We start from the raw sequence: 26,018 nt of genomic DNA on the forward strand, positions 1-26,018 counted from the left end.
CTTTTATGGTAGCTTATAAAACCAAACCAAACCTGTTGCTATCCGACTCATAGGGACTCTACAGTGTACAGCATGTGACAAAAAGATATTTGGAAGACACCATAATCAGGGTTTCTTAGTATCAGAAAAAAGCAATGAAGTCATGATGTTCAAGGCAAGACAAATGGCCAGATCTGACTTTCCAAACATTGTGAAAATGCACAAATCTAGTTTCAAGTTTAGAATGCCGCTCCCATTTTTTGGCAAAGATACAAATTATTTTAAAATGCAATTGGCAGAGGTACCGCTCAAAGCAAAATAAAAATACTATAAACAAATAAAGATAAAACAATGGGAATTTATTTTCTAAGCCACAGTGTAATTTTCCATGAATTGCATAAATGTGACAGCTTCCTTGGTGTGTATAAATGGAGGGGGGTGTAGGAGGAGGCTTAGAATTGCTTCTCTCTCTCTGAAAAAATAATTGTCTAGATTGTCAGACATGATTACAATGATGTCTTATTTTAAATTTTGAAACCTTTATTAAACATTTTCCAGTTATGCCAGTTATAACGTAGCTTGTTTTAAACTTTTGACTCACACTTCTTTAAACCAGTGCTGTGCAAAAATAAATAAATCTATAAAGTATGTATTTATGTATATGCTTTATATGCACTTTTAAATTTTCTAGTTAAAAAAAGCTGAAATTAATTTTACTATTTAACCCAACTATATTTCACAAATATGAAGGATTGAGATATTTTCTATTTCTATTTCGGCACATTTTCAGAATCCAGTGTGCATTTTACACTGACAGCACCTTCAGAAGCAAGGGTGATGAGACTTCACGCCATGTACTTTGGACACGTTATCAGAAGGAACAGTCCTTGGAGGACACGCTTTGCAGACAGAGCATCAGCTAAAAAGAGGAAGACCCTCAACTAGATAGGCTGACACAGTGGCTAAAAAACAGGCTCAAACACAGCAGTAGGCGTCTTGAGAATGGTGCAGGACCAGGAAGTTCCATTTTCTTGTACATAGGGTCACTATGAGTTGGAATCGACTCCATGGTACCTAACGACAAATACCTCAATGGTTCAACAGCCACATATATCTAAATGGTGGCCTGCACTCTTTCCCTGCCTGGCATTTACTTGTAGATACTTCGTGAATATCTGCCACTCTTCAAACTATATCCTATCATTACAGATTTAGATCCAAATATACCACTGGCAGAACTTATTACTGAACATTAAGCAAACTAGCACTACATTTGGTACCTAAGTAGCTGCAAAAATGGCTAATATGAGGAGGACAACTCAATCATCTATTTGCAGATACTAACAAAGTCAAAACTGAGTGGGCAATCTACTTTTTCCTTACCACAACTTCTAATTATTTTCTCTATTTTCTCGATTATATTGCATGCATGTGTATGTATGTGTGTGTATGAATCTGCTTCTCCCAACATGTCACAAGGGAAAGAAAGAACTACATCTACCTTGTGTGTCATTATATCCCTGGGCCTCAGTGGAGTGTTTTACATGCAGTAGGTGTTCAAATACTTGTTAAATGAATATGGCCATGCACTGACTACCAGCCTGGACCAGACTGTTATTTCGTCACTCAGCATTTAACCATTAATCAAGCTGCGTTCCGCATTTTCTCAATGAAAGCAGTGACAACTGTTTTCTTTTCAGAACAATTTCTCGTAGCCTAGGCCAATCATTAAAGAGTAATATGGCAATTTCCCACTAGTTTGAATCACATTTATTCTGTCTTCACAGCCTCTCCTGCTCTAGCACACAAAAGCAGAACGGATGAAGCACAAATGTACAAGTACAAGCAAACAGTCTCTCCATCAATCTCTTAGACTTAAACACACACTTGGAAGGAAAGAATAGTGAATATTGTTTCCCACCATACAGTCAGCAGTGGCATGGTTCCTAAAACCTCCGGGTACATTAGGAGCTCCTTTGCCAAACCATTTGAAGTTAAACAGAAATACAACCCTGTAGTAGCCATGGTAAAGAAAAATCTAAAAGTACAAAATGTCCTGAATTTTTTAAAAAGTGAAATAAAAAACAACAAAGGTGAAATCTATTATCAAAAACCAGAGATAAAACCCAAAACCAAATCCATTCTTTAATGATAAGAATATTTTATTATAAAGTCTTTTTGGAGTCAATGAAATTATAGAAATAATTTTATTTAGATGTAAAATCTGGGAGAATTCAAGAGCCAAAAGTGAGAACTCTACCTTTTATTCTGTATACAATAAAGTGGCATTTTAATAATACTGTTGTTCTCAAAATTAGTTTATAGGCAGTTTTGTAATTCTTCCACACCCACACACACACAAACCCCTCCTAATCAAATGTTTCCTTTTTTGTAAACTATTGGAATATATACTTATTTCACATCAAAATATTTATTCATCCATTGTGTGTAAATCAAACTTTTAAAAATTGAATTCTATTTAAAACACAGTAAAGGAAATTACGTTTTCCTTTTCTTTTTAGGTGAGTGTTCCAGAATTGGGGTAAGTCCAGCCTCCTCACTGTGTTTTCTTTTCTTTTTTTTCTTTTTGTGGTCACTTTGATAACCACTGGAGTCACTGCCTTGGAAAACAGGGTCCTGGTCCTGATCTTCCTGGTGCTTTCTCTTCTTCTTCTTCTTCTTTGGCTCTTCCTCCCAGAGGCCATCCACATTGTTATTAGTCTGCAGGACTGTTTCTTCCTTTGTGGTGACATCCAGTAGCTCTGCAGTACCATCTTTCACTTCGTAAGTCTCTAGGTCTTTCTTCCTTTTCTTTTTCCTCTTTAGAGGTTTTTCAACAGCTTCTTCAGTGATGGTTTCTGTTACTTCTTCAGAAATCTCAGAGCATTTGGCTTGTAAACTGTAAATTAACAATGTAAAATATTAATATAGTAATAAGCAAAAATAAAAGAATAAAATAAGATCAAGCACATCCCAACATGCTAAGATTTTTCTAAATAATGGCAGCAGTATGAGACACAAACTATGGGATAAATTTCAAATATTTTAGCTTGTCAGCCTTCAGCCCACTGAAATATCTTGGAAGTGCTAAAAGCTTCGATTCCAAAGTACTTCTCCCAGCTATTTTTCACTCATAAGAGCAGCAAAAAAGTCTTGTCGAAACATGCTTCTAACTTTCGGTTTGGTTCATAAAAATCTGGTTGCTGAACATTAAAACAATACCCAGTCTTATTAGACAGACCACTAACATTTGATAGAAAATATACTTCTGGTATCTATCAAAGTAATAGAGTTCCCCTTCTACTATTTCAATCCTTATTTCATTGATATTATTTAATTAAATAATATTTACTAATTTAATAATATTGAATTATAATTAAATATTTAATTTAATAATATTTTATTATTTTATTTCATCTATGCTGAGTTAGTATTACCTCAAACATGAACTACTTTACATCACTAAAATAAAAAGGAGTCCTCTTTCTAGAACTGCACTGTCCTATACACAGCCACTAGCCACATGTGATCGTTTAAATTTAAGTTAATTTAGATTAAATAATTAAAAAATTTTATTTCCTTAGTTGCACTATCCACATTCCAGGTGCTAAGTAGGGAGGCTCTGGTACTGTGCAGAAATAGTACATTTCCATCATCACAGAAAGCTCTATTGGACATATGCTCTAGAATGTCAATCCATGTCAGTTACCTGATATTTATTGAGGCAAATCGAGAAAAAACTGTTAACAGAGCCAACTGCTTTTCAGGGGACTTTTTTTCCCTGTTAAACTTCACTCTTATGACCAAGCTCAAGATTAATTTTGATAAGAATTTTGATACAGAATAATCCAGAAATTAAAATATCTAGATGACAATAATCAAATTATTATTGTTTCAATTATGTAAAAATAAAAGGAGGTTAAGAGTTACACAACAGAATTATGCATTTAACAGTTCAAGTTCAGAGATCAAATTTTTAAAGCTAACAACAAGCTACAAAATATTCAGCAAAACCAAATTCTGAAAAGCCAGACCAGTTAGCTAGATGCTGAGCTTTACAAAACTAATTTCATGCACTGTAAGGGCAAAAACTAAGGGCACTTAAGACTCCCATTTACATTGACTTTGTGGCGTCCAAGCATAAATACTCTTGTAAACAGAATTAACATTCATTACAGAGGGGCTCATGCTCTCTAAAGTCAGAATTAAACAGAAACAACTAAGTACTCAGCGATAATATAGTGACAGTGAACTGACCTAGTGGTATTTAGTTTTCCTCGAATGCAGAATACTCCAGCAGCATCTGAGTCTAAACGAAATACTTCAAATTCTAGTTCATCTCCCAAGTTTATCTCCAAGGTCTGCCACTGCTCAGCTGGCATCTGCTCAGGTTTAGGGATAGAGGCATTGAAACAGCCATGGACTAAACAGCCTATGTGGCTGGAAGACACTTTATTAACTGTGCCCTAGGAAGAAGGAAAAAAAGCATAACCCCATGAAGAGATTCACAGAGTTAAAAGGTGAGATTAAGCTTTATAAGCTCAAAATGATCTTCAAAGAGAAAACATCAAATTAGAGGTATAATGTAATATGGTTAACTAAACTTACTGCATGCCATAACAAAATACTGCTTTAGAAAACGGTAAAACAACCACCCTCCCTTCCCCCAACCTCAAAAAAAAAAAAAAAAAAAGGAAAACAAAAACAAAAAAGCCACTTTGACCTCCACTGCAGGATTCCTTGGGAAGTAGATTATAACCACATTGAAACCAAGCAGAAAATACTCCTTGATATGACCTACATGAGAAGGAAAGTCTCAAGACCTCAAGGCCAGAAGCAAGCATATGTGTAACAGAATCCACATTATATTTCTATAAACAGACTGTATTTCAAAGTTGAAAAGCATTCCTTAATGATTCAATTTAGCAGGATGTAAGCAATCCTATTAGACGATAGCTTACCCCTTACATGTAAATCTTGAGCACGGTATTCTGGCTAACATAAAAATATTCCTGGAAGCTTTAAAATGAAAATAAAAATGTGTGCTGTATGACTTTCAGCTAAAAACGAAAGTTCCTATAAAACTTAGTCTTCCATTCTTCCCCTAGGAGTCAATATATATAAGCTATATGGATGAAAATCTGAAATATTTTTTAATCACATGTTCTGAATCCTAGAACTGTAAATAATACTGACTTGCATACAGTACTATACAACCTCAGCAACCCCTTACACATGACAGAATAAGACTTCCTGCTCTGTCATGAGGGGTCCGGTATTCCCAGTGGTAGCTCCTGGATGATCTCAAAGTAAGTCTGAAGAAGCTGCCAAGTGGCCTCCCACAACTCTAAGAGCAGAAAAGATGGCAGCATTGCTCTGAACTAGCATTCAACTGAAAACCAGACATACTGTATGTAATGGAATCAGTCTTCCAGTGAAGGGCACTAAAGTCCTCATATGGGAAAATACAATCTTCATCCCTAAACTCATGTTAATAGCCTTCTCCATACTGATGAGTCAATAATAAGAGGCATTCTGAAAGCTGTAGTTTTTTAATCCTAAAAGCTAAAATCCCTGTATTTCATTGATGGGAAAGAACTTGCTTATGTTCAAATATGAGAAGGGAAAGATAATAACAGCGATGTGCTGGCCATGAAAATGTGCTGCTTAGATCTCTTGCTATCGGGAACACAGCTGTCTGATGGGCCCAGCTGCTGCCCCTCTGGATCCACCATTGCTATCACACCTAGGCTATGCTGCCCATGGCCTGCTCCCAGCCAGTGGCTGAGAACAGGAGGGGTACTAATTCAGGTCCATTCCTGTGAGACAGGGGACTCACCTGATGGGCAACTGTGACCTTAGGATTCTCCACTGACCTGATCAAAACTTTCTCAGAACTGCATTGTAATATGACACTCTTCCCACTCAATCCTCCTTCTTCGCCCTCTCTGTCACTTGCATCAGCTCTCCCTACCCTGTCCCACTCCCTCCCCTGTATTCCTCACAGGTGTTTCCCTCAATAACTATGCATGTCTAATTCTATCTTGGCTTCTGTTTCCTATAAGACTAGAAAAGACATAAGCATTATGGTCAAAACTTGACTTCCAAGTAATAGAACTCAGAACCTGCTCAAAGGTTGACTTTAACTTCCTGGTATCAGGGTACAGAAGAATTAATTCTGGACAAAAAAAGAAAAAAAAAATTCTACTTCGAGTTCTACTTCTAGAAGTTCTCTACAGTATGTATATGTATGTTTATTTAAGTCAGCTGGGTTCAATAAGTATCATGAATGAAGAGAAATGTCCATATGATGATATCATAGATTACATATGGCATGGCAGGCACAGGCCTAAATGCTGAGAATGCACTGATAAACAAAAGAGGAGTTCACGTTGGAGTGACAATAACACATAAACTAAGAAATATATAATTACAAACCGTGATACATGCTATGGAGAAAAAGAATGGATTAGGTATCAGTTGGTCATGAAAGGGACAACATTTAGGCTGTAACCTGAAGGACGAGAGGGTAGAGAGCATTTCCTGCAGAGAGAACAATATGTCCAGAAGCCATATGGTGGAAAGCAATTTAACTCTTTCCAGATAGAAGGGAACCCTGGTGGCGTAGTGGTTAAGTACTACGGCTGCTAACCAAGAGGTCGGCAGTTCGAATCTGCCAGGTGCTCCTTGGAAACTCTATGGGGCAGTTCTACTCTGCCCTATAGGGTTGCTGTGAGTCGGAATGGACTGGACGGCAGTGGGTTTGGTTTGGGGTTTTAGAAAGAAGGCCAGGATGGCCAGAGCACAGTAAAGGGTCTCAAGGGACCACACTGGAGAGGCAGATGCCAGATCACTCAGATCTTGCTGGATATGGTACGAAGTTCCAAGATTTTATTTCAAATACAGTGGGAGGCCATTGAAGGGCTTTAAGCAAACTGATTACATTGCAAAGGGATCACCTGGAGAGCTTCCATTTTCTTCTAAAAATCTCATTGAAATGAAGTAAGAAAGTACAAATCAAAAAAACCGAACCCACTGCCATCAAGTTGATTCCAACTCATAGCGACCCTATAGAACAGAACAAAACTGTCCTGTAGGGCTTCCAAGACTGTAAATCTTTATGGAAGCTGACTTCCACATCTTTCTCCTGTGGAGCAGCTGGTGGGTTCAAACCACTGACCTTCTGGTTGGCAGCTGAGTACTTAGCCACCATGCCACCAAGACTCCTAAGAAAGTACACAAGGGAATAAATTCACAAAAGCTCTGAGAACTGGAAGGGAAGGGAAGGGAAGACACATTAGCAGGGATCTAATTTCTGCAAGAGCTGGAATCACACTGGTAGAAAAGCCTAGCAGAGGAAAGCACAGCTCGAAGCCCTGAGCCACACTGCTCCTCCTGGCTTTTTCATCCCAGTGAACTCCATGCCTCTAGTTTCTAAAGGCCAAAAACCCTGCAGTCAGTCTTAACTTCAGTATTTCTGTCACATTCCACATTTAGTTATCAATCAGCAAATCCTGTTGGCTCTATTTTCAAAATACATCCAGAACCCTCATGCTCCTACCCCTACAGTGTTACCAACCGGTCCAATCCACTGTTGCCGCTCACTTTGATTATGAAACAGTCTCTTAACTGGTCTCCTTGCCTGTATCTTCCCCCAGTCACAACCAGTCTAATCTTTACACAGGTACCTGGTTACTTAAGCTAAACCACATACTTCTGCATAAAGCTCTTTCATGGCTTCCCTTCTCTCTTAGAGCATAAGCTCACCATGGACTGAGGGAGAATGTGCAGACTGGCTATTCTCTATTCTAGCCCCCTTCTGCTAAATACTAGAGGTTAGAAAGCTAGACTACTTTTCCCAGACTCACTTACGATCCTGGGTTATACCTGTGTCAACATAAGCAAATGAAGACTGTTAAAATTTGGATGGTAAAAGTTAAGTAAGAGGTGGCGGCCGTGACAGTGGCCTGCATCTGAGGCTCTGCCAGTATTGGGAGGCAGGTTGTAGGCATCTATTTTAAAGGCATGGATTAGGTTGAATGGTATAGCCCGGAAGCCAGTAATTAGAGCAGTGATTCCTAATTATGACAATTAACAGCATCTGTGCTTACCAAATCTGTAGTGATTCTCTGAGTTACCTCTGGAAACTCAGCCTAAACCCTGTCCCTTTATCTACTGTAACTTCATTAGTACTTAATTTCCTATAATAAATTCATTTTTGTTTAAAAGAAATGTGATTAGTTTCCGTTATCTGAAATTCAAACTGATATTATTTAAAAGACTAAAAATCTACCCCCTCCAACCTTCCCAACCTCTCTGATCCCATATTCTACTACTCTTCCCCTCACTTACTCTAGTTTAGCCACGCTGGCCACCTTGCTACTCTTCAAACGCCCAAGCATATTCTCATCTCAGGTCTTTGCATTTGCTCTTCCTTTATTCAGATGCGTTCTTACTCTAGATACCTGAAAGGCTACCTCCTCAACTTCCTACATGTCTCTGCAAATGTCACCTAAGCAGTCAGCATTTCCTGACCACCTTACACAAAACAAGTCACTTTACCTCCAACCACCTTATTTTCTTTTTCTTATTCTGTTTTTCTCTTTAGCACTTATCATCAACCAATATGCAATTTAATTACTATTTAATTACTTCTTTATTTATCAGTTTCCCCCGTGTATGCTCCAAAAGAACAGAGATTTTATTTTGTCTACAGCTGTCTTCAGCACCTTTAAATAGCACCTAAGCACTCAGTGGATAGTTGCTAAATAAAAATAGAATAAAGAAACTGCCAGGTTCTGCTTAAGCACTGGAGTTTCTGCTTCAGAGGAAGGCTCTCCTTATTTGATCAGCCAGTATTCTGACTTTCCAATCATGTACCTTAATGTGAAGTTGCCGGTACACTCACTCACCCAAGTATACAAAATCCGCCCCCCGACACACACCCTTTTAACTCAGAACTGAAGCCACTCCCGGAGTCTACCCTTCAGCCAAAGACTAGACAGGTCTAAAAAAGAAACAATAACACACATGAGGAACGTGCTTCTTAGTTCAATCATGTACACAAGACCAAACGGGCAACACTTGTCCAAAAGCAAGGACAAGAAGGCAGGAAGGGACAGGGAAAACGGATGGATGGAAATGGGGAATTGGGGTGTGGAAGGGGAGAGTGTTGACACATAGCAGGGATAGCAACCAATGTTACAAAACAATTTGTGTATAAACTGTTGAATGAGAAACTGATTTGCTCTGTAAAGTTCCATCTAAAGCAAAAAAAAAAAAAAAAAAACTACAGTTCAAAAAAAACTCCCACTCCCAACCCCTGTCCCCTGCCATTTGGGAAAGATGCCTGGGAAGGAAGATCACCATAAAGCAGCATATTACCCACATCAACAATCTTGGGCATTAACCTGATCCTTTAGGCATAAAAATAAACAGACTACCAAGTATGCCAAAACATAAGGAAAATTGTAAGCGTGAATAAGAGCCAATATAAATAGAGCTGACCTAAAAAAGAAAGAGGCAATTTAAAAAGGACAAAATTAAATTTTAATTAGGAACTTCAAAGAGATTCAAGATTAGTCCCATAAAACAAGAACAGATGCTATGGGGGGAAAAAAAAGTTTAAGGAAAAAAATAATAATAATGGGAACACTAAGTCTGTTGAAATTTAATAATTAAAACAAAAACAGTAATAGAAAGACTAGAAGGAAAAAGTTGAGGAACTGTCCACAACAGAGAGAAAAGATTGGAATGAAAAAATGTAGGAGCAAAGTTAAGTACTCAATCAACACAGGAGGACCAAACTCTATCAAATAGAACCTGCAGGGGAAAAAAAACTAAATGGAGAAGATATTATAAAAAAAAAAAAGGTGAGTTTTCCAAAGCCAAATGATGTTTCAGATTGAAACAGCACAGTAAAATCCTTGAAATATTATACATTTCATATATCTAACAATAAGGTTATTAAAGCTCTCAAAGAGAAAACACAGAAATTAATAGGTTATTTTCATCACAACACTGGATGCTAGAAAAGAACGGAACTTTAGCATTCTTCGAGAAAATTATTTTAAATGAAGAATTCTACACACAGCCAATGGGAATAGAAATGAAAAAAATAAAAAGGCATATGAATTCGAAAGGAAGACATACACTGTAACTATCTGCAGGCACTTGTGTACACAGAAAATTCTAAAGAACCAACAGAAAAACAAACAAAAAATACAAAGAAGAGAATTTAGCAAGGTTGCAGGATACAAGGCTAATATACAAAAATATATGTATTTCTATGTTCTAGATATGAATAATTGGAAAATAAAGTAAAAAACACCATCTACAATAGCATTAAGAATAATATACTTACGGACACACTTAATAAAATGCATGCAAGATTCCTACACTGAAAACTATAAAACTGCTGAAAGAAATTAAAGAAAATCTTATAAATGCTCACAAACTGCAAAACTAAGTATGTTAAGTATCAAAATATACATTCTCCCCAAGTTGACCAACATATTCAACATACTCCAAAGCAAAATCCCAGTGATTTTTTTTTTTAGACAAACTAATTGACAAACTCTAACATTTATATTGAAATGAATACCTAAAATAGCCAAAACAATTTTGAAAAAGAAGTTCCATTAGACAAGACAGCACAAGTATATTACTGGCATAAAGACAAATGAATAGGTCAAGGGAATAAAAGTCTAGAAACAGGCCCACACTTATAAAGTCAATTGCTTTTTGACAAATGCCTTTGTGAGAATTCAGTGGGGGAAAGAAAAGTCATACATGGGACTCAAACAAATGGACAGTTACATGGAAAAAAAAATGCATCTTCACCTCTACCTCATCCTTGAACAAAAAATTATTCAAGAGTGATTTCAGACTTAAACAGCAAAGCTAAAACTACAAAGCTTATAGAATATTTTCACATTCTGGGGATAAACCAAGTTCCTTAGATAAGATCCAGAAAGCAATAGCCATACAAGTGTAAACCGATATACTGGATCTTATCAAAATTAAAAGCTTCTGGTCTTCAAAAGATACCATTAAAAATAAACAGACAAGTCACAGACTGGGAGAAAAAAAATCACAGCATATTTATCTGAAAGAAATTTGTATCATGTTATAGATGGCAAGTAGAGAATAAGTGTAGACAGAGAGAGGAGAAAACCTAACTGTCGTGCCAGCGTTCAAGGTTGCCCACAAAAGACCATAGCACACACTCTAACAGTGCGTGGGAGATGCTTTATCCACACAGAGAAGAGACAGAGCTTCACTAGGGGGCAATGGTCTCCCGTGGCCAGCAGGATCATCCTGCATATGGTTGGTGCAGGCCAGATGTTCTATGTTCACCACTCTAGTGCCACAGTCCAGAGACCCTGTTCCCTCCTGCCGGGAAGACATAAAGAAGCAGGGTTGGCCAGGTGCCATACAGTGCCCACACATGTGCAAGGGATAGAGAAAGTTACTGTGTGCCCAGAACAGGGGGAAGGCTTCTCTGATGAGGAGGGACTGGGTATGAGTGAGAGACTCCATTCCCAAGCTCCTTATCGGAGATGTTCTGGGCCCAAGGCCTCTACTTGGGCAGCCTGGATGGGATGTACAGAGGCTACCCAGCAGACCATGCCCAAACAATAACTCAACAATAAAAAGACAAAAACACAATTAAAAATGGGCAAAGGACTTGCACAGGCCCTTCATATGTAAAGAATAAATTTGAATGGGACATTTACTCTGTAAATGCATGTGAGTTTTAGGATGGAGTTAAAATAAATAAATAAATAAACAAAAAATAAATAACTTTTTAATGTAGGTTTATATAATCCCTTACAGTTTTCCAAATTACTTAATTATATACAGAAAACTAGAAAGAAATGATATACATACCATAAGCTTTTGCCCTGGTTCAGGGCAGAAAATAACAAAATCTGCTTCAATGTTAAGATGAACGTGTCCTTGATCATCATAAATATCTCCCAGCTCACCCACTACTTTGATGTTATCATATGCAACAGGGACACCTAAAAGGCTGTATGGAAAAAAAAAGAATTAAAAAATGACATATTTTACTCTCTTTTAAACTAGGTCATTTTCATGCTGATTAGATAATTCAAGAGTCCAAAAAGTACACCATTTACCTGTTGCCGTTAAGTGGATTCGGACTCACAGCGACCCTACAGGAGAGAGAACAACTGCCCCATAGGGTTTCCAAGGCTATAATCTTTACAGAAGCAGACTGTCAGATCTTTTTCCCAAGAAGCGGCTGGTGGGTTCGAACCACTGACCTTTCGGTTAGCAGCAAACTGCTTAACTACTGTACCACCAAGACTCCTTCCAAAAAGCATACTTTTCCTAAATACAACCACCCATGCCAAAAATATAACATATGGTTATTATATAACATCTTTGGAAACTCAATTTTACCAAAGGGTTCCAATGTATTGACTAAAAATGGTTATTTAAACAAAAGGTCCAATTATGCACTAGCAATTAAGTTGACTCATCTTCCCTATTTGCTACCCATTTGAGTTTTAGTCATGCTAGAATGAAACAACGTAACTTAGCAAGGAACATGTCTGTCTGTGTGTTTCTATGAGTATGCCAGAATGAGAGGCAATTTTTGTTATCATCCATTGTTACCAATTTTCTCTATTTAATGGGATATGTCAAGCTAAGCATTAGGGTTAAAGCAGAAGCTTCTAAATATTAAACCAATGATTTAATAGAAAAAAATCTCAACAAGCAACTGTTACTAGAAAATGGAAATGTTAAGAAATACAACTGTATCATTTATTGAGAACTGATCCTGACTTACTTAACTTTCTTTAGATTATTCTAAAATTTAGACAGTCAAGATTAGGGGGTAACTACAATTTCAAAATGTAATTCTCAAATTCTTAGGTAATTATAACAACACTTAGGGGGACAGGCCTGATGGCTCTACACCCCATACCCACTACCTCTTCCAGAATGGGTTTTCTGTACTCTTCCAAGCCAGGCTGAAATCCTCTCCGTGCTCCTATACGACTAGTGTATAACTTGATCACTGGTCTTAATCTCATTTTGTTTAATCTATCTGTATATATGCCTAGATTCTGCACAAGACTTAAAGAAATCTATCTGTATATATGCCTAGATGCTACACAATACTTAAAGAACCTTGAGAAGAGAGAACATTTTTGTTGAACTCAAAATTCTAGAATGATTTACGAGAACAAGAGAAATATTTTATTCCCAATAGCTGTTGGAACCAAAGGAAAGTAACCTTAAAAAACTACCAAAATTAAGAAAACCATAAACTCAGAGACTTACTCAGGAAAGCACTCTCTTGTTAATTTCTGCATGTGGCTTTCCTAATCAGGAACCATACCATCACTAAGACAATACAAGGTACACAGAAAATACAAAGTTAGAGAACAAAACCAAAACCAAACCAAACCCACTGCCATTGAGTTGATTCCAACTCATAGCGACTCTGTAGGACAGAACAGAACTGCCTAATAAGGTCCCCAAGGAGTGCCTGGTGGATTTGAACAGCCAACTTTTTGGTTAGCATTCGTAGCATTTAACCACTGCGCCACCAGGGTTTCCTTAGAGAACAAACTGCCGAACTTACTACACAGAAAATCGGAAGTTAAGACTTGAACCTAACTCTTAAAAAAAAAAAAAAAAACCACAAAGTTATCTTTGCATGTTTTTACTATACATTAAAATTCCCAGGAATGTAACTAATATGTAAATTCAAGGGAAGCTTGTTCTGTTCGGAATTTTACTGAGAATTATTCACTATTTCAAGAAAGCATTGCGCCAGTGGGGACACTGCATGTGTAATCTGAGTTGTGCATTCAAAACACCTGAATCAGCCCCCATGTGTAACTGACGCAGTCCCCATGTCTCTGATGCGACATCTAACCACTTCAGTCTTTCCGTGTAGTCATCCCTGAGCATTAGCATGCTGAAATACATTTTATTATATCGTATTAGAGCGCCACGTAGTTTTTTTTGGAATTGCATTGTTGTTGTAGCTGCCGACCAGTAGATTCTGATTCATGGTGACCCCGTGTACGGAGAGCAGAACTGCTTCACAGGGTTTTCAAGGCTGTGAACTATCTGAAGCAGACCGCCAGGCCTGTCTTCAAGGTGCCTCTGGGTGGGTTCAAACCACCAACCTTTAAGCTAATAATCTAGCACTTAGCCATCTGCACCAGCCAGGGATTCCGTAAAATTGTGTAGGTGGGTTATATTATCTTTACATTTTATTTCTGCATAGTAAAGAGGACACCGTAAGATAGTAAAGGTGGCACTGCAAAATATTAGTTATAAAAAGGAGGAGCTGCTGACAAGATAATGTGACAATAGAGCCTAGGTGTAGAAAAGATTTGTATAAATCCATCAAACTTTTGGGAAAGCAATTCAAAGTATATAAGTTACTAAAGGTCACCAGAAATGCAAAGACAGATACTCCAACACTATATATCTTTTCCTTCTTTCCTTTTGTTTTTCTGAAACCTTCTTAAGTAGGCTTCCAGGCAGCGTGATTGCCTCACTTGAGATATTTAGGGAAAAATCAAGTTTAAGGGATGCTTAGAGTACACATTTAAGACTTATCTGAATTTCTAGGAGGAACATACTTGCCACTGTCAATTAATTCAAGAGCTGTCATATGGAACACAGATAGATTTCCCCTCTCCTTTTTCTGAATGGCCTTAAAGGCACAAGTTAGAAGCCACACAATGTTAGAAAACTACTTACTTTGTCTAAGTAAAGACAGCCCAAAGTTGAAATGAGATACCTTTGAAAAAAAACCTCGTTACTGGGAAAAGAAAGGTGAGGGAATACTGTTGAGAGGACTTAAAAACTAATTTGAGAGCCATTTTCAATTCCTCCCTTTCCTCAGCCTCTACCTGATTGTATCGGGTGGCCATTAAGTCTGAAAACATAAACAACTATACTAAATAAGTGGTTTATTAATATTATGCCACAACCCATGATATGTGCAATGTATTGTCACTCAGTAGCAATGCACAGTTCACCACATGACATCAATCACCATGAACTAGGCACATTAATGAAGCCTTTCTACACATACATGTGTTAACATTGCCTCACATGACTTGTAACTGATGTGCACTGAATAAACCTGCATCTTTAGCATACCTCACAAGTAACTGAAGGGGTGAGGCAGGTCTGTTTAGGATGCAGCCTGCTCCACATGGCTAAATGGTCCAAAACAGTTCCAGAAATTATCATTTAATAGGTTCCTTAAATTATTATGCAATCATTCTGGTGTAATAGCTTCTGCCTGAGCCACGCAGGGTAACTTTCCCCTACCCTGTCAAGTGAAGGCATTAAGTGGTTATGAAAAGTAGTAAAATACATTAAATGGTTGTCTGTTTCCAGATTTTATGTATGTCACCTTGTATATCCTCAAATCTCTCAAATCCACCCCCTCTAATTTTTCTCTGTAATGATTATAATCTCTTAATTGGTCTCCGTGTCTACTGCCTAAACCTTCTTAAACCATCATTTAATGCTATTAAGTATGGTTGCTAAAACTGCAAATCTGATGATGTCCCAGGGACTCTCTCAAGTGTATGCCAAGTCTCAGAGTTGGATGAACTGCTAGTCCTGTTTAAGCACATTGAGAAAAAAAAGAAAGGAAAACCCAAAACAAAGCAAGAACAAAAAAAAAAAAAAGAGAGAAAGGCAAACATGACGATCCTTTCTGAGTCACCCATCTTTGACTTCCTCTCCTCTCCAAGTGCACCCCAATAGCTTTCCCCTGATATAAAAACCTTATTCCAGTTGTGTAGTACTTACAGTTCCTGCATCACAGCATACTATTTCACATCTGAATCCATTGTTTGGGGCCCTAGTGGCACAGTGGTTAAGCGTTAGGCTGCTAACCAAAAGGTCAGCGGTTCGAATCCATGAGCCCCTCCTTGGAAACCCTAGGGAGCAGTTCTACTCTATTCTATATGGTTGCTGTGAGTCAGAATCAACTCCATCACAATGGGTCTGGATTTTGGTTTTATTCATTGTTCATGGCGCTCTCTTTACTTGGAATACTACCATCTAAAAGTATCCTCCCTCTGTCAAGTCATTCTCAAAACTCCCAAAATCCAACTCACACTCCTTTTCTTACTATAACATAATAGAGATTTATGTCAAATTTTAACACTTAACTAGATTTGGCTTACATTTATATCCCTCTATTAAATCTTAAAACTCCTTGAAACAAGAATCTAGCTTTTGTTTTTGCATACCAGGTCCCCAGTATAATCCCGTTGCTGTTGAGAGGATTCCGACTCATAGCAACCCTATAGGACAGTGTAGAACTGCCCCATAGGGTTTCAAATGAGGGCCTGGTGGATTCGAACTGCCGACCTTCTGGTTACCAGCTGTTGCTCTTAACCAGTACGCCACCAGGGTTTCCAGGTCGCCAGTAGGGCCAGGGCAAATGTTTGCTGGTGTTTGCAGGAAGTTGTACAAGATTGATGGATGTGATTGATTGTTAACCTGTGTTAGGTCCAGGATCCCTGGAGAAAGTGTTAAAGGTTTTGAATATTTTCCCCAAGGAAATTCACACAGGAAATTTCTGCAACTGGGGAGCGGCGGTGGTGTCATGGAATTCCTGAAGGGCTACTATGAGTTCCTAGAGAATCCATTAACCTCACCTTTAGAACTCATGTTTTTGAGTCAAAGTAGTCTAGTCGAGTATTAAGGCGCATTTTTCTTCCACCTGTAGATTTTCAATTTTCAGAGGACTTTTCAACACCTTAATTTAAAGGAACCAGAGGGCTTTTCCCCTCAAGAGCAATAGGCAGACCAGTTAGGCTTCCATTGCTCTTAAAAACGAAACAAAACTAATGGTATTTCCCTCGTGCCCGATTAGATCCAAGGGAAGAGAATACGGGTAGTTATCAGTGCAAACATAACAAACAACAAAAACGTCCTTTATGTTTTATAATTAAACGATTGTGCTCACGCTTCACGTGCAATTTTCTGTAGAATCATAGACTCTGTTGAGGCACTGCATTCCAAACTTTCATTTGACCAATGAGAAAGCTATCCGCAAGGAGCTAAATGATGCGTTCATTGCCAAAGAAACTTGATCTACCAGGTCTCCAGACCCTAGACTGTTAAGGAGTGAGCTTCTCCACTCCCCCCAATCCACGGCAATCACTTCATCTTTCAGTCTTCTTTCCTGACTACGAAAGGGGCCCTGGAAAGATCTCGACCACGCAGGCAGGTACTGGCTTTGGGGGGTAGATCAGGACCCCAGAATGCCCCGGAGCTAGTTCCTGTTGGGCAGCTGCGACTTTCCCCATTTGCCCCTTTTCTGCTGCGCCATCGACAGGACCACTCGCCGTTCCCTCCTCCTCTACCCAGAAGGGGCTTCAGGCTACGTTATGGCGTTGTCCCCAAAGTAAAAGAAAAAAGCAAAGATACTGGTACCTCTCCGAATAGCGCAGGAGCTCCGCGTCGAGCTGTTCTCGGATGCCAGTGCGTTTCCTGTTGAGGTAGCGCGGTGACAACGCGATGTGCCTCCGGTGCGGCCCGGCCACCAGGCAGGAGTAGTGGTTACTCACCAGCGCGCAAGCGGCAGCGTAGGTTGGCAGCTCCAGACAAGGCAGGACGCCGGCCGGTCCCACCACCGGCCCTTCGGAGGCAGCCTTTGGCCCCGGTACCGCCGAACAACCTGCAGCCATGAGGCTTGTCAGGTTTCCCACGGCGCGCGCCACTGACGCAGGAACAACTGCTTTCTCCCCTCGACGACTTGTTTAAACGTCATCCCACAGGTACCCCGCCTCTAACAATTTCCTCTTCTCGGGCTGCGTTACGGAGCACTGACCAGCAGGGGGCAACCGCTTTTCTGTGCTCCGAAGCCAGCCTGCTACGAAACTGGTTGATGCTGAGCATGCGCGAAGGCCAAATAACGAGGCTTTGGACAGCAAGGTTAACAGTATTTATTTTAGCTTCTTTCCCGTAGGGAAACCCTGGTGGCATAGGGGTTTAGCGCTATGGCTGCTAACCAAAGTGCTACGGCTGCTAACCAAAGGGTTGGCAGTTCGAATCTTCCAGGCGCTCGTTGGAAACTCTATGGGGCAGTTAGGACTGTCCTATAGGGCCGCTATGAGTTGGAACTGACTTGAATGCACTGGGTTTTGTGTGATGTCCTGTGTAAGTTTAGTGGGGGGGGTCCCACCTTGATCATTGCTAGTAGTCATGGGGTTTTATAAACCTCGACGGTACAGTAATATACCAATAAATGTCTATGGAGTGTGTTTTATGCAAGCAGCTCAAACCAAAACCAAACCCACTGCCGTCGAGTGGATTCCAACTCATAGCGACCCTATAGGACCGAGTAGAACTGCCCAATAGGGTTTCCAAGGAATGCCTAGCGGATTCAAACTGCTGACCTCTTGGTTAGCAGCCGTAGCACTTAACCACTATACCACCAGGGTTTCCGAAAAGCAGCTCAGATCCTCAAATGCAACACACCTGAAAGTGAGCCCTCGGTGTCTCTCAGTTCAGTTTCTCTCCGGATTCTACAATCGCTAATTCAGCAAACTATACCACGGCCTTCCAGGTGGCTCAGCCCAGCTATCACCTTTGAGACCTCTCTTACGATTTAATCCACCCCAAGGCTTGTATCACCCCAAATTGCGGAAATCTCTCTCCAGTAGGAGACTTGTGTTCATCCTCACTGCTCAAACTACAGAACAGGCTTTCTTCTGCTTGTGGAAACCTGGCCTAATGGTCAGGACACTCTAGAGCAGCTTGGGAACGCGTCGAAGAAGCACAAGTTTTAGCCAAAGTGAGTGCTGGCGCTTTTGTAGAAAGCAATCCAGGCAATATGGCATGGTTGATAGGAGCCAGGTGCAAATCCGGGCTTTCGCGCCTTGAGAAACTTGCTTCCTCTTTTTAAATTTCAACGTCCTTACCTGTAATTTAAAGATAAGATGAAACAGTGAAGTTGTGAGGCTTAAGCAAGATAATGATAGTGGAGTACTAAACCCAGTGACTGACCTGTAGTAAGTGCTCAACAATATATCTTTTTTTCAGTTCGTGATTGGTGCCTCAATATAATATGCTTAATTAAATCTAACTAAGACCCTGAAGTTGAGCTTGGGTCCAGGAACATATATGCCCTTATTGAATGAATAACCAGGTAAACCAAAACACCAAACCCAGTGCTGTCGAGTCGATTCCAACTCATAGCGACCCTATAAACCCTATATATATATAAAAAAAAAAAAAAATTAGAGCCCTCAATTTAGAGGAAGATTTAAAGAATGCATAAAACCTGGAGTATGTCTTGGCTCCAAATCTTTTTTTTTTTTTTTTTTTTGCTTCGGTGTTAACTGTTAGGTGCGGTCTAGTCGGTTCCAACTCATAGAGAACTATGTGCAACTTAATGAATCCTTGCTATGATTGGTGTTGTTAGCATAATTATTTCAGCTCCTCCTCGGTGTACTGCCATTATAAGTGAATCATGTATGTAATATTTGATTCAGATTAAAGTAATTTAATTTCGCTATATCTCCCTAAAATATTTTGTTAAAAAAATTTATTCTATATATGCACTATGCATTCTGAGATACAATTTGTGATTTTGTTGGTCCGTATGAAGAATTAAAACAGCTTTCATACAAACTAGTTGTTTGAAATAAATATATCCAGTTAGGGAAATCGTCTTCTGTTAGCCATTTAATGAATTGTGAAATACAGCGCTTTTAGGGAAAAATGTGTGAAATGTGCCTAATGGATTTTGGAAATGAAGAAACAATGAACAAAAATCTGTACAAAGATATGTAACAAAACTACTGGTTCATGAGGGGCACTGGTGGCAGTTGTTAAGAGCTGGGCTGCTAACTCGAAGGTCGGCAGTTCGAACCCACCAGTCTCTCCTTGGAAACCCTACGGGGCATTTCTACTCCGTCCTATAATATCAATCCACCCCACAGCAACAGGTTTGTTTGTTTTCTGATTGGTTGACGCAGACCACTTGCAATTCACAAGTGTGTCACCAGATGGCAAACATGAACTTTAAAATTGTGATGTTTCGCTTTAGACCAAGACGCTGTAGGAATGGCAAAGATCGAGCAGCTGTTTATTGACTGCTTGTTTTTAGCAACAATATCTTTTTTTAAAAAGTCTTAGGATCCGTTTTTGACTCTGAAAGTTTCTCCTACTTGCTTATTAAATTGTAGACCTTAACTGATATACACCATGCTCATAGAAGGCTTAGAAACAATGAAGGGGAAAAACAATAACGGAGCACATATACTACATCTTATTGGATGTCATAGATCTGGCATTTTACAAAGGGTAGCTGTTGCTGTACATGCATAAAAATGAAGTAATTCCAATGGCTCTGTCTATAAATTAAGATCCAACTCCTTAAATAAGGCGTGCTTTTATTGGTGGTCCTCAAAGTGAAATCCCTGGACCAACAGCATCAGCAGCACCTGGGCATGTACTAGAGAGGCACATTCTCAGGCCCCACTACAGGCTAGTGAAGCAGAACTCTGGAGCTGGAGCCCACCAATCTCATGTAAACAACTCTCCAGGTGAATGTAATTCCTGCTGAGGTTTGAGAAACAGTGCCTGTCAAAAAAAAAAAAAAAAAAGAGGCCTGAAATACAGGGGAGAGGCCCTGAATTGATTGTTTCTATTCAGGTATAATTGATGTAAACACACTGATAATTAACAACCACTTGATGAGCTGTTTCATTTGCTTTAGTGTTAAAACACAGTAAAGATTGCTAAATAATGAACATAAAATGGTACACAATTTACAAACACCCAGAAAGGAAGAAGTTCATTCTCACACGTTTGTTACACAGAATGAATTTCGGCCTATGTTCCCCTTTGGATAGTACAGAAAGGGATAGCCTTAGAGTGATTTTTTAAATTCTAACTTAACAAATGAGACAAAACTAACTAGAAAATATGTGTGTGCACATGTGTAATTGCAATTCACAATTGTTTCCAGAAGTCGGAAAAGAGTAAAGAAAATCAGAAGAGAAAGGTCTAATTTCTGGGGGTATGAGGCCCTTTTTACGTAATTTACGGTCCTGTTATGAAAACCAAGGTCAGTATTTCTTCTAAGGCCCTATTTCCTCCCCAGTCTGGCCTTACTGCAACTGAGTTTCAACACCTCTCTTTCAAGGTTTTCAAACCCAAGGCGTTTGGCTGGTAAAATTAGCCATGGTGCTTGAAAAGGCGCCTATGGAAATTCTCATTTACTTCCATCTGTCTTCAGCTCACTGCAGAATAAGTCAGCAACAGTTTCCTTTTTATTTTCTGAAGGTTATTTTAAAGCTGTAGTTTAATAAACCACCTGCTAGCTGCAGAGTTTGTGTGGGTGTGAAGTCCCAGATCCCTGACATTAAATGTCTCCAAAGAACATGGTAGGAAAAGTTTGAGGATAGAAAGTAAATAAAAATAAAACTGAGATGTGGTATATTTTGATGCACAATTTACTTTCACTTAAGAGTAAATTTCTCTTGGTCTTAAGACCAAAGAAGATGCATATTAATGCATTGTATCCGGATTCCTTCCTTCAGCTTCAGGGTGCTCTTAATTATTCTATGCGCTGGGAATTATTACAGTAATGTATCGGTCTTTATCCAGGGGCACAGTGGGCTTCGTGCAGACTGAAAGACTCCCAGCAGTGAAATAATGCAACAGGGTACTCTGAAGAACTTTACAGAGGAAGAAGTTTCTTGGTAAAGGCCAGTTTCCTTAGTAAAATAAACATCTGTAACTTCAAGTTTTGCACTAAAATGGGGATTTCTGGGTGGGAAACACAGATGACTAAATGAAAGCAACTATGTGGTACAAAGTGAGTGATGTTTGCTCGATGCTAATCTAAAGATTGACAGTTCGATTCCACCAAGTAGTGCCACAGAAGAAAGGCCTGGCAGTCTGCTTCTGTTAAGATTACAGCCAAGAAAATCCTGTGGAGCAGTTCTACTCTGTAACGCCTGGAGTCACTGTGAGTTGGAATCCACTCAACGACAACGAGTTTTTTATTTTGTTTTACCCCTCTGAGTTTAAAGTTAAGTCGCTCGGTTAAAATGCTCTACTGTGAACCGAAATGTTTGTGATTTAAACCTACCAGCCACTCCACACTGCCCTGGGAAACCAGTGAGGCAGTTCTTCTTTGTCCTGTGGGGTTGCTATGTGTCGGAATCAACTCGACGGCAGTGGGAATCTCTGAATATCACTTTCCTTTGGTGTTTTGTGTGTGCGTGCGTGTGTGATTCCTCCTGGCTTGCACTGTATCAGCTCTAGGGTGATACCAACAATGCTGGCTCTGGCCTGAATAAAATTTCTCTCTCTGTTGTTCCTTGGCATAGTTGAATAGGTTGAACTAGAGATTGAAAAGAAGAAAAAAGGAGACTACCAGCACACACAGGGAAACTACATATCTGACATTTAAGGGCAGGAATTGTTCATAACAGAACTCGTTTTCTCTGTCGCTCACTGGTCCACTTCCGTCAATCAAGTGCAAGGAAAAAATAATCTTGCCTGAGTTCCTCCTTATAGCTCCCTGTCTCCCTCCAAATGACCTCCTAGATGTTCTGACCTGTTTACATTCAAGGAAAAGGAAGCTCAAGCTTTCTCATTAGTTATCCAACATCCTTCCTTTGAATTTCTCTTTCTGATTTGAGCATATGTCTCTTTAAGAGATGATCGACACTGTTGAAGTCACTGTGTCGCTAGCAGCTGCTGGCTCAGTGACCGAGTTTAGATTTCACTGCCTAATTCAGGCGTAGGGAGTCCTATTAAACAATCCCAAGTGTCCACAATGAAGTGAGTGGGGGTAGCAGTCAAAGCTTGACAACTGGAGAAATGAGGTCTCAGGTTCAAGTGCAGGGGCCAGAAACTGCAATCAGGGCAGGGGTCACAGAATCAGAAATTTAGATTTGGCATCAGAAGAAGCAGAACAAGTAAAGGACGGCAGGTGGTTTATACGGAATCAAGTCGTGATTTGCTTTATGGACCTAAGTTTAAACACATGTTGCATGACTTGGTTGAAGGGCTTCAAGATTCAGAGTCATAACCAGAAATGACCTCACCTTTCAGGTGAAATGTTGATCTGTGTCCACCTTTCCCTTATTTCATGTTAAATAAATGATATTAATATAAGAAATAGCACTGATAGCACAGTGGTTAAGAGCTCCGCTGCTAACCAAAAGGTTGGCGGTTCGAATCTGCCAGTCACTCCGTGGAAACCCTATGGGGCAGTTCTACTCTGAGTTGGAATTGACCGGACGGTGACAAGTTTGGTTTGGTTTTGGTTTATAGATAATGTACATTGTAATACTGCTTGCTGAGTGTTCACTATGTGTTGGGCAATTGACATTTACAAATTAAATCCTTAAATAATTCTAAAAGACCTATCACCAGTCTTGGGGGGTATGGGGACTGCAGTTCAGAAAATCTAAGCAGTATGTGCAAGACCATATAATGGGTTAGTGATTGAGCCCATACTCAAAGCCAGTGCTTGTTTTCGACATACCCTGATGTCCTCAACAAATTGCCTCCCATAGTGATGGGGTGGCGGGGTGGGGGGCATTGCTTCATGGAAGGCTATAAAGAATCATCGTGCAATAATCCAGCCTGGTTTCAAACCCCCGTCTGTCAACCACTAGTCACTAACTTTGGACAAGATTTTTCAGTGTCTGTATTATGGATTGAATTGTGTCCCCCAAAAATGTATGTTAACTTGGCTAGACTGTGATTCCCAGTATGTGTGACTGTCCACCGTTTTGTCATCTGATGAGATTTTCCTATGTGTTACAAATCGGTGGGTATGGTGTTAACAAAATGGAATTAACGGCAGTTATGTTAATGAGGCAGAACTCAATCTACAAGATTGTGTCTTAAGGTAATCTTTTTTGAGATATAAAAGAAAGAAGAGAGCAGAGAGACACGGAGGACCTCATACCACCAAGAAAGAAGCATTTGGAAGCATAGTGTGTCCTTTGAACCTGGGGTTGCTGTGCTGAAAAGCTCCTTGACCAGGGGAAGATTGATGACAAGGACTTTCCTCCAGAGCCAACATAGACAGAAAGCCTTCCCTTGGAGCCGATGCCCTGAATTTGGACTTGTAGCCTACTAGACTATGAGAGAATAATTTTTTCTTTATTAAGGCCATCCACTTGTAGTATTTTTGTTATAGCAGCGCTAGATGACTAAGACACTTTCTAAGGGTAAAACTATGTAATACCTACCTTATAGGGTTGTGGTGAGAAGTTAATGAGCTATCGCATGTGAAAGCTCTTGGTAAGTGGTTATCTTTCACCTGCTATAACTTTATCCTTTTTGTTGGTAAATAGCAATAGGCTAATATTACCACTACTCACTATGTTATGAGTTGGAAATTTGACATTCTCTGCAACAATTCTTGTTAAAAAAGAATGTGGAACCACTGTTTTTTTTTTTTTCCTCTGAGCTTGACATAAGTAAACTCATATACTTAGAAGGTAGAAAAGATTGAGAAGCTCGGCTACCAGAAGACTTGTTGGATAGTTATGATGGTAGTGGACTGCGGACCAGACATCTAGACGGCTACCTAAACAGGGCCATTTGAATATTTTTAAATCGAAAGATCGGGTATCGTCCCAGTTGGAGGCTGATTTATAGTCCAGAGTACAGAGCCCTACAATGTTGGTGGGTAGTAGAGCCATCCACAGAACAATCTGTAGTTCCTCCTTCCTGGGCAGTGACTTTGGTGGGCCAGGGGATTTCCTTTAGCTCTCTCCCAGAAATGCTGTGGAATGATGTTTGAATACCTCTGCCTTTGTGACTAAGTGGAGACCAATATCCAGATTGGTTAATAACCAGGGGCTATCATGAGATTGGAGCCCTGGTGGCACAGTGGTTAAGAGCTATGGCTGCTAAGCAAAAGGTCGGCAGTTAGAATTTACCAGCTGCTCCTTGGAAACCTTATGGGGCAGTTCTACTCTTTTTTTTTTTTTTGGTGATAAGATCTGATTCCTTGGGGTTAAAAAAGACTTCATGTGATTTTGACAAGTGCTTAGGTTTTGCTATGAAGCCTCAGCCAAATTCTAGCTTGGGTAAATCTCAGTCTCCCAGGCATTTCTCACTGACATATTACGTTTTGGTGCGGAAAGTACTTGTAATGTATTGAGTGGCTAAAGAAGTGCAGCCTTTGGGTGTTAATGAAGAAAACACCTTGAAATCAGCAGCCCCTACTTAGTGCAAGTTGCATTAAGAATGGCTCCTATTCCTTCAAGATGTTCAACTAAATGAAGGCTCTCTGCTTAAAATGAAGGGCTTTTTTTTTTTCACTGAATTTAGTTGATGTGAATGATAAACAAACAAATAAAGAAATACAAAACCCTGTTGCAGCTGAGTCAATTCCAGCTCAGGGTGACACCATATGTTACAGAGTAGAACTGCTCTATAGGGTTTTCTTGGCTGTAATCTTTATGAAAGCCGATCACCAGATCTTTCTTCCAAGGTGCCTCTGGGTGGAATCAAATGGCCAACCTTCAAGCTAACAGTCCAGGGCAAACCGTTTGCACCACCCAAAGAATGATGCAGATATTGAACTGTTAAAATGTTGAGCTACAGTGGAACTTGCAAAAGCCGGAACCTATGTAAGGTGGAAAACTGTCAGAGAAGGAGAACACATTGGGTGTTTATAAGACAGGATTCTTACTAGAGTGTGATAGAAAAGTGGTAAGTATCCTGTCAAAGACCAGGAAAAGCAAGGCAGTCCCAGCTCTCACAGGTTTCACTGTATATAGATATTTTAGATTTATTTTGACTTTTTAAACAATTTTTTTCTTGAGTATATTTTTAATGCATTCCTAGTAAAAGAATCTTCTAGACAGTAAATGGTTTTCCTGGCAAAGGGAGTAAAAAAAAAAAAAAAAAAAAGATCCTTATAATTTTATGAGGCATCCACATTTCCAGCAATTTCTGGTTTTGTTCTCCTGCTATGAGAAACTGACAACCTGTAATTTATAGATTTGGAATAATTGAAT

General features: G+C 39.5%; 1 protein-coding gene across 1 annotated transcript; it reads right to left on the reverse strand.

Annotated features, from left to right (window-relative positions):
• Positions 1-657: 657 nt before the first annotated feature.
• POLR1F (RNA polymerase I subunit F) lies at positions 658-17,769 on the reverse strand. Its single transcript, XM_049894090.1, has 4 exons — positions 17,443-17,769; positions 11,872-12,013; positions 4,237-4,445; positions 658-2,878 (listed from the first exon to the last, which is right to left on the reverse strand). Exons 1-4 carry the CDS (start codon positions 17,694-17,696, stop codon positions 2,479-2,481), a joined length of 1,005 nt encoding a protein of 334 aa, XP_049750047.1. The 5' UTR covers positions 17,697-17,769; the 3' UTR covers positions 658-2,478.
• Positions 17,770-26,018: the final 8,249 nt, after the last annotated feature.

This window comes from Elephas maximus, chromosome 8 (genome assembly GCF_024166365.1).
Source record: "Elephas maximus indicus isolate mEleMax1 chromosome 8, mEleMax1 primary haplotype, whole genome shotgun sequence".
Taxonomy (NCBI): domain Eukaryota; kingdom Metazoa; phylum Chordata; class Mammalia; order Proboscidea; family Elephantidae; genus Elephas; species Elephas maximus.

Excerpts from the sequence above, each read along its gene's own strand:
- POLR1F (XM_049894090.1), bottom strand. The coding sequence starts at position 17,696 with ATGGCTGCAGGTTGTTCGGCGGTACCGGGGCCAAAGGCTGCCTCCGAA. Across the intron at positions 12,014-17,442 it reads CTCCTGCGCTATTCGGAGAG|CCTTTTAGGTGTCCCTGTTG; the intron begins GTACCAGTATCT and ends TTTTCCATACAG. Across the intron at positions 2,879-4,236 it reads GGAAAACTAAATACCACTAG|TTTACAAGCCAAATGCTCTG; the intron begins GTCAGTTCACTG and ends GTTAATTTACAG.